Source organism: Triticum dicoccoides, chromosome 6B (genome assembly GCF_002162155.2).
Source record: "Triticum dicoccoides isolate Atlit2015 ecotype Zavitan chromosome 6B, WEW_v2.0, whole genome shotgun sequence".
Lineage (NCBI taxonomy): Eukaryota > Viridiplantae > Streptophyta > Magnoliopsida > Poales > Poaceae > Triticum > Triticum dicoccoides.
Genome location: NC_041391.1, coordinates 722,148,339 through 722,157,894, shown reverse-complemented (window position 1 = coordinate 722,157,894; position 9,556 = coordinate 722,148,339). Strand labels below are relative to the sequence as shown.

At 42.0% G+C, this 9,556-nt stretch overlaps 1 protein-coding gene across 1 annotated transcript in view; it reads left to right on the top strand.

Annotated features, from left to right (window-relative positions):
- The first annotated feature begins 8,089 nt into the window (after positions 1–8,089).
- The window catches only part of LOC119324727 (protein SAWADEE HOMEODOMAIN HOMOLOG 2-like), a 6,140-nt gene continuing 4,673 nt past the window's right edge, over positions 8,090–9,556 (top strand). Inside the window, exons 1-3 of the mRNA XM_037598499.1 lie at positions 8,090–8,385; positions 8,483–8,582; positions 9,488–9,551. Coding sequence (XP_037454396.1) covers positions 8,203–8,385; positions 8,483–8,582; positions 9,488–9,551 — 347 coding nt within the window. The 5' untranslated portion in view covers positions 8,090–8,202. The remainder of the gene's footprint in view (positions 8,386–8,482; positions 8,583–9,487; positions 9,552–9,556) is intronic.

The following is a 9,556-nucleotide window of genomic DNA, read 5'->3' as shown; positions in this document are numbered from 1 at the left end:
AAAACCACGGCCACTGAAATGCTGACGTGTTGATGCCTTTTGGTCCCGGTTGGTGCCACCAACCGGGACCAAAGGCCCTCCTGCCTGGGCTCGGCGCACCGGCCACATGGAGGCACATCTGTTCCGGTTCGTATTAGAACCGGGACTAAAGGGGGGAGGCATTAGTAACGACCCTTTAGTCCCGGTTCAAGAACCGGGACTAAAGGCCCTTACGAACCGGGACAAATGCCCCCTTTTCTACTAGTGTTTCACAACTTTCAGCAGCTCCTCGCCTTGTTTGCTGGTTGGTTGCCGGCCGGTGGTGGGTGTCCGCCTGTTGGCATGGTCTGGACAAAGGGGAGATAGTTGTCTTCCCTCCGGCAGTGGCCCGAGGCGGTAGGCGACGGAGTCAACGTTTTCGTTCAAGCGGTCTGGCTCTTCATGTCCACGCCAATTGATGTCGTCAGGTGGCTTCGGCCCTGCTGTTCTGCCTGCACGAGACCTCTGGCGGCTGGATCGCAATTTCTCCTGGTGCTTTGTTCGCTGCTGCCCCTGGGTGTAGTGAATTTGGCTTGTAAATTTTCAGTTTTTGGCAAGTCTTTGCCTTTGTCATCAGCACCACTGTATCCTAGCTGTTTGATGGCTTTATTAATTTGAAGTGGGACCTTTGTGCCTTTTCTCTACAAAAAAATTCCCTCACATTCCATTCCCTCACATTTCGAATAAAAAATTCCCCCAGTTGCAGAAAGACATTGAGCTTCTGCAGGTATGGGTTTGCACCTTGTCAGTAGTACTTTTAGTATGGTTCTGCATTACTTGACTACATTTTTTTACAAAACCATCTGTTTAATTTAGCATTAGTAAGGTAACCATGTATTCCTGGCGGCCAAGGATCAGGCATTTGATGAATGTGTAGTAGTGCTTGATTGAATGTAGAGCATGCGTACTAACGGATTTGTCTTCTGCTTGTGAGTTACCTAGGATAATGATAGGCTTCTCCTACAACAAAGTGTGACTAATTTTCTTTTGTCTGATCTAAATAGGAGGGAGTTTAACCATTATTCAAGCAATTCTCGGTTAGGTGAACACTTAGTATACAATTCCATTTGCTTGTCAACATGCAACATATTTGAGGACTTATTTGATAGTATTGCAATATGGTCGAAACTGTGTTACTTCTAAGAACTGAATATTTTTAGTTGAAATACTATGTAAACATTGAATAATAATGTTGGACGGGACCATCTACTTATTCGAAAGTATGTCTTTTGTGGCTTAAGCATAATATTCCAAAATTCACCGAGTTTTATGCAACAATACGGGTATATATATGCGATTAGAACAAAAATTAAAAGGCCTGTAGCAACGCACAGGCATTCTACTAGTTAGCTATAGTTGGTCATATTTGGAATAGTTTACAGAATCGGAACTGTGTTGACAGTTTGAAGAATTGGAAGCGTGTTGACAGTTTGCAGCAGTTGCCGGCTGGTGGCTACTTATGTGTTTTCTGAGAAAAGGTGGTGGCTTCCTCGGTTACATCATGTGCTCCATGCAAGATGCCAACTGCTCCCTCGGCTACAAGTTTCTTGCTCTGTACCTTGGTAACTAGTCTGCTGTCATGATGCAACAAGGAAACAGTTGCTCATAAATTATATTCTAAAAGGATTACCGGTGTATTAGTGATTCAAGTTTAATCTTTGGCAATTTAGTCTGAAGTGTTTGGAATTAAACGTTCAGCTTTTTGTTACAATATCATTCACGTAATTCATTGAATTTTGAGCTCCTACCAACTACCGCTACATCCAATTCTCAGCTAGAATAAACATTTGCTGATACAAACTAAAGTTAGTAACTTATTTGCATACATACGGGAGATATACTTGCTGACAACGTTTCTGTGTGCTGCTCCTGGCCATTATATGCATCCACAGTTCCACACAATTCAAGTTTATATTCTGGATAGATGTTGATCCACCAACCTGATAGTAATGGTATAGATAAATTTGGTGTTTTACTTCTGTCCGAACATCATATTTCTACCATTCATTAGTTCTTATCTTTGTGTGGTTTGACAGAAAAGGTTGAGATAGACAGATAAGTGAAAGATCGTGCTTCTTGATGACTCGATATGTGTTTGTGCTTTATTACATTAACATATGCAAGTTGATTCTTGCGTACCTACTGTCTGAACCTGTCTAAGTGTTGCCTGTTGCAAAAGTCTTCCTTTGCTGCAAATATTGCCATTGTCCTCCCCATTCTCCAGGTAAATATCTAGGTCGGGAATACCAAGGTCTCCGGTGATAGCAGCACCTTGCTTCTTACTCCCTCCGTCCCAAAATAAGTGTCTTGAACTTAGTACAAATTTGTACTAGAGCTAGTACAAAGTTGAGACACTTATTTTGAGATGGAGGGAGTATTTTCTAGGGCCAGGCCGAGTCAATGCTATTTGTGATCCATATGGCGGGTTTCTGATTATCAACTTGACAAATGTATGCAGTCACATCCCTATTTCCTCATTCTCTAATTATTTGGACCAGTTTCTAAACTTCTGATCGATTAATTTATTGCATTACATAGTGTCGAGGATGCTCAAGGATTAGAAGATAACCTTTTTATTATTGCAAGTGATCTTATCTATGAAGCTAATATACCTTTTATTTTCTTACGTAGTGTCGCAACCAATCCCGTTGGCAACCGCTAGCACCGTCCCTGACACCCACACAACAAGGTAAGTCGCGGCCTCCTCTGCCAGGTATGACCCCTCCTCTCTCTTTATCTTGATGTTGTTTGATTGATTCATCATGATATGACATTTTAACTAAGGCATAGCCAACAATTATTCTTCTATATGGATTTTTTTTGGTGTAACTACAATATTTTACAAGATGAATCATTCTTGCATGGTAATCTCAGGGCATATTTGTATTTAGATAAGTGTGTATGTCCAGTTAATAGTAAAATTTGGTGTTTTTCTGTTCCTCTTTCTCCAGTTTTCTTGCTGCATTGGTCATGATTTCTGTTGCTTTCTAACATTTCAGTTTACAAAACTATTACACAAGTATGTATATGCGCCATGTCCCATGGACATACATGGAACTTCCCATCTATATAGCAAAATCTATGTGTTTATGTCATTTTCAATCTTGACATAAAGAATGCTCAATACATGATCAAAATATTTTTATGAATTAGTGAATTAATAAGCTAGACTATAAGGTGCTCATCTGAATTGCTTGATCGGTTTCGGTAAACTTCAAAATAAGAGTTGACAACTAATTATGTCCATGTGTCGTAGAACACTTATTTTGCATGAATAACCTTTAGTTTATCATGAGTTCTCATGATAGTGCCAACTCCAGTTTCTCCTATTTTTTTAGCCAATCAGGAAGTAATTGTATAGAACTGTGGCTAGACATTAGGTTGCAGTGACCATTGACTTGTCGAGGATGAAGTGGGAGGCGTCATCTGCCCAAGCCATCAGGTAGTCCTATGCTTAGGGTTTTTTTCCTTGGCATTGGTACTAATTATGATGATCTCAGTGCCGACAAGAAGTTATTGGGCTCTTCCCTCTGTTCGAATGATAATTTCTTGATTTGAAGTTTAGTAGTGCAACGGGCAGCTGGTTGTGTAATAATGTTACACAAACTGTCACCATATTAAAAGCCTAGTTTCACTCTTTAACGTAAATCCTAAATTGCCTTTTCTTTATAATGAATAGCACCTGGATGATTTTTGTTTAAGAGCAGAACTTTGTGAATGGAAGAGGTTATGAAGTTTGCTCACATATTCTGGTTTCGGAAACAAAATAAGTAAGTCCAATCTGCGTGACCTTCATGTCCATAACGGGGGTCATATAGTCAATGGCTCTTTTCACTTGTTCATTTCATAATAGCTATGGAGTAATGTGGTGCACACTATACTCAGTAGATTGGAAATTATTTGTAATCTACATTAACATATTGCTTCAGAGATAATCAGTGCGTGCTTTGCCATGCCAGATAAGTGAGAAAGGCCGACGCTTGGTGTAGTGTAGGCCAAGGTGGAAGCGACTACTCACACATCTCTCTACGCTTATTTCACAGGAAATGTTATTAACAGTTGATTTTTCTATTGCCATCTACTATTTGCTGTTTGTTTGTAGATACAAATATGATGCGCCAATTGTAGTTGTTGAGAGCGAGTGCAATACTGATATACTGTGATGTTGAAGAGGATATGTATCTAAAATGTTTACAAGATAAGTGAAAACCATTATTTCTCAAGTGATGTTGATGTATGGGGGTAGGCACAAATCAAAACTTTGCTAAATCTGATTTTTTAGACGGTTTAATCTGATTTCTAAAACTGTTCTTCAGCCAAATAAAGTAAATGGTTAGTTTACATAGCTTCAGTTCTACATGATGAATTTATGTTAGTCGAGAAGCGCATTGAATAGGATATATAACTTTAGAATGTTGCTACAAAGTTTTGCTCTAAAGTTAGCATATTAGAGATGATGAAGTAACCGATGTGCATACAAATATCGATCCACATTTATGATTCATTATCCTTGTGTGAAAATTCATCCATCTATACTTGTTTAAAAGGGGAAATAAATGTTGTGGTACATTTGGTTGCATTGAAATGCTAAAATTCGAGAGCTTACATATCCGCATGAGACAGTAGTGGGTAAGATGCCTAAAATGCTGACATGATACATGTAAAAGAGAAATCTTATGATTTAGGCAAGTTTGTGAAGTGTTACATCTCATCAAGATTAAACTTGCAAGTCCATGGATATATTTGAAATCATTGCACATGTAGAATTACAAGTAGCTATGTGTACATTGAAACTATAAGCTCCATGTATTAAAACGAGACACCCCCACACTACTACTGAGTGATTGCCGCACCACCCACCACCCGATCCACTCCCACCCCACCAAACTCTTCGTGAACACCCCACCCCTCGGTCGAACTCCTCTCCCCCATGATATGGTCGCTGCCGCCACCACCCACGCTGGCAACCCACGCGTCCCTCTCCCCCGATTCCCGATTCATCCTCGCGGATCAGATCTGGCTGACTGACCGACTAACGGACCGGTTTCTTGTCCTCGTGATGGATGTTGCTTTGCAGGTGGCTAGGGTCTCCACATTCGGCGTCAGCGTCGTCTATTTCTATAGATTCAATGGATTTTACTCATTTTTCTTTCTTTCTATTTTACGGTTTCTGCAGAAAATTCCAAAGGCCGTAGTGTATCCAAGAACAAAATCAGTGGTATGTGACTCTACCATGTACTACTTAAATTAGTTTGTATGTTCACCTACATCAGTTGTATGTGATTCATGTGCTTTTTGTTAATGCCAATCACACGAACAAACAAACATGACATTTAGTTTATGTAAATTTAGCAGTATGAACTAGTAAGAGCCTTTTGCTGAACTGAAGATGCTATTTGCTTCACTTTTTTGTCGGTTAAACTGTCCCAGATAATATAAATTTAGTAAGAACTAGTAAGAGTCAAATCAACTGTATGGGCAGCATTAACATAGGTGTTCCTCTGTCGTGCTGCTACGTACTCGGTATTCCGGCCTTCTCCACTGGTCAGTGAGCTCTGCCACCGAATGTAGCTCCTGTGTTGCTATTCTAGCCAATGGTTTTCTCTCAATTTTTATACATCTACATCCCCTCCAATGATGCTAGCTGAAGCAGCGTGTTGAGTTATTTCGGAATATTTTATGCACTTTTCTGTTGAGTGCCTTTGTTTTAAACTATGAGATATGCCTATGTTTAATTCTGAAATCTAAATGCAATCTTATGTTGTTCCACCGAGATTAATGTTCAAATGTGTATATCTAATGTTTTTACTGCAGTTTTAAGTTTCGCTGACATCTAACTCTGTCTAGTTAATTTTTGTTATCTGTCTTTCAACCTATAAAAATGGGTGATCTATACACTTGTTGTTTCCTACATGTGTTTCCTGAACATGTCTAAAGTTTTTATAAGAAATGCAGTTCTGAGCTCGGGCAATCGTAGGATGACTAGACACATACTACATATGACTTCAGATGCAATTTCACCCTTTGCTAAAAACATCATGTACAATGTCAGATTTTGTGAAGCCATGGTGAGCTAGGGGTTGCACCGCAGGAGCATAGCGTGTACAAGTACTGAACATTGAAGATTGCATTGCAGCTCATCAGTATGCCTTCCTTGCAATCTTTGAAGCCTTTTAAATTCGGAAGTGTTATTTTTTCCTGTACAAGTTTGTTTATGTCAAGTACTTGCTAATTGATGTTTTGAGGGGTGCTCATTTACTTCCTCGGCAACATGGGAAGCTTTCACATTTGGTCTAGTTGTCTCTATGGGTTAGCGACTTAGCATACATGTCGTAATCAGCTTTCACATTTGCTTCTCTTACAAGTAAGGTCTGTTTTCATTCATAGGTAGAAGGTAGCGACAGAGTGCGAAGGTTTGTGCAGAGATCTTACCTCAAGGTTATCACGGATCCGCACAATATGACACAGAATTGGCAAAAAATAGGGAGCTAAAAGATGAACTTTCAAAGGTTGGTTCCACTTTCTCTATATGTCCTTGTACACTCTTATATTCTCCCATGGTTGAAGTCTGCAATGCTTACGGGCAATCTTTGTTTGTAGGTTAAGACCTCACTGTCTGCTTCAATGAAGAGATTTCAAGAGTTGCAAAAGGTAATTTTGGGGCAAATTTCCATTGCTGCAAGATAATGAGATGTTGAAGCGGCAAACTGAATCCATGACACCGAAGTGCAGTTGCGGCAGATTATGTATATTTTTTCCTTTTTTCATTTTTCTTATTATTGGAATGAGAACAGGTCGAATGGGGAATACGGTGATAGTTGATACAACAACTCTAGTAAAAAGAAACTTATGCTTGGAATTGTTAATGACATACATACTTGCATGTTCTTTGAAGTGGTCATTCGTGAGTAGCAATGCATATTGAAGGTTTTTGGCTCATTTATGGACTGCCTAATCCTGAGGCTCTCGGGGCAAGCGTGCTCTAAGAACACCGACCTGACAGAGGGGCTGCACCTCCAGCTCCAACGAAAACGCACCACCGCACGCCAACGCCTACATGGAGGAGGGCCACAACCGCGCAGACAACCGGAAGAGGAAGGGGCCGTCGAGGAAATGGTGATTTCCTCCTCCCTTCCCCGTTTTATTTATGTTTTATCTATGCTTTAAGTAGTTTGTAGTATGGATTTGTACTGTCCGCCGAGGAACTCCGATGAACTATGGTCCTTTTGTCCGGCGATGAAATGGTGATCCGATGAACTACGTGTTGACCGTGTTTATATGTAACGTTCCATGGGTTGCATGGGTTTGGGGTTTTGGATACGAGGGATGCGGCCGTGGAAGCTAGCACATGAGGCGTGACCGATCGGGTGCGTCCGCGGGCATTTGAGGACCCGAATTAGCTGTCCATGGCTGTAGATGCTGTTATAAGACAAATAAACTAACTCAATGAGATGGATGACCTAAGTGCTTATGTCAATGTCCTAGATGACACCACTGCTGATCTCATGTCCTAGGATGACATCATGGCTGATCTCACTATTTTAGACAGGGTTTAATCATACACAACCATATATCTAGGAATGGTGAAGGGATGGGACGTCTATCAGCGAGGTTCACGGAGGAGGGACGGGTCAATTTCTGTCCGTGCATGGCACACAGTTGGGAGCAACGACGGAATTCGCTGGGGCTGGGCAGTTACGACTGCCCGCGGGCTAGGTGCGTTCACCGGCGACCATGATTTGACCCCTTTCGGTAAATCGTAAATCTCAATATGGTGAATCGCTTGCTAGGGACGGGGTAAATCAATGCAAATAAGCTCAGTGCCATAGTACACAACCTGGCACACTGAACCTAGCCGACACGTGCCACATTGGATCCCAAAACACCTGGCAGGAACTTGCACAAATTCTGATCGGAACTGGCACCCCTTGTTTTATCCAGGAGAATTAATGGAGTTAATTGCATTACATTAATTGAAAAAGTAGGTTGCGTGTGTGTGAGGAGTGCCAAAAGAGGGTGCTCGGCCGCGTGATCGAGCTTGTACACACTACCGCAGATCGAGCGGCTGGTAGTAACGTAAGCTTCTCCTCCCACCCACCCCTCTCCATCTCCATCTCCATCCCCATCTCCTTCTCCATCTGCGGGGAATCTTCTCAGTCATCACCCCGGTAGCGCCGGACAAGTATGACGGGGCAGGCGCCAAGTCTCGTGTTCCGGTTCACCCACACGGAGGTCGCCAAGATGGAGGAGGTCCTCCGTGACCTCAACGCCATGCCCAAGGGTCCTGTCATCAAGGGCCTCACCGACGACTTCAACGCCTCCCCGGACCGCTCCGGCGACGGCAAGGTCCCCATCCAGTACAATCAGGTACTAGGCTTACCTTCCAAAACCCAAGATCCGCGTCCACCCTAGCTATTTCCTTATTCGGATCTATAATAAGTGGATTTGTGTTGGGTGGTCGCAGGTGAGGAATTGGTTCCAGAACCAGAGGTCCGCGCAGTCCAGGAAGATGATGGTGCCCCCAGTGGCCGAGGAACACCACCCAGTGGACGGATCATACTCAGGTGCTGCTTGAATCCCCATCTCAACTTAGTAAGCTGTTTATTTCCTTACGATGTACTCCCTCCGTTCTGAATTACTTGTCATAGGTATGGATGTATCTAGATGTATTTTAGTTCTAGATACATCCATTTCTGCGACGAGTAATTTGAAACGGAGTGAGTAATTAATAACTGCACAGATCTTACAATGTAATAGCTTCACTGATCATACAATGTCATAAGCTGTCTACTGGTGGTGCAGAATTTATGCATATCAGTGCTATGTTCCTAATATATGTTGTGTGTAGGGGTACCTGTCTCCGTGTCTATGGCTTGTTGTTACAAGGGTTTGCATGGCGTGAAGCTTGTCATCGTTCTGTCTTGATTGGTCGTTGACGCTTATCGTGATGCTATCTCAATAAATTGTTGACGCATACAGTTAATTTTATGCAGAACTACGGGCAAAAATGGCAACCCAGTTTATTTTGATGGGTTTTAGGACTTCATACAGCCTAGCCTGTACTTTTTGAGGGCCCTTGAAAACATGTCGTCCCGCTGTCTAGTCGTTCAAGCTCATTTGCGATATTCCAGGACACGTGATTCGTGAGCCCATTACTTTTATTGAGAACCGCAGGCAAAATTTTGAACTCAAGTTAATGTTGTCGGATTCTAGGACTTTACAGCCTAGGCCATAGTTCGTTGTCTTTGTACGTCCATCAATACTTGTCGCCGTGCGGTCTCACTCATTGATGTTCATTTCGGCAATTGCAGGACACGTGGTCCGTGTGCCCTTTATTTAATTTATTCAAAAATCTAGGCCACATGGCGCAGTTTTAGTATTTGATGTCGTTCAGAAGATTTGTAACAGACCAAACATATACTATGTATCTTGTTGATTGTGGATTATTGATACTGTCGTTGCCAATCAGGGAATAGTTCTTTGGATGGTGGCCATGTCCAGTTTGAGGCAAAGTCAGCAATCAATGGCGCATGGTATG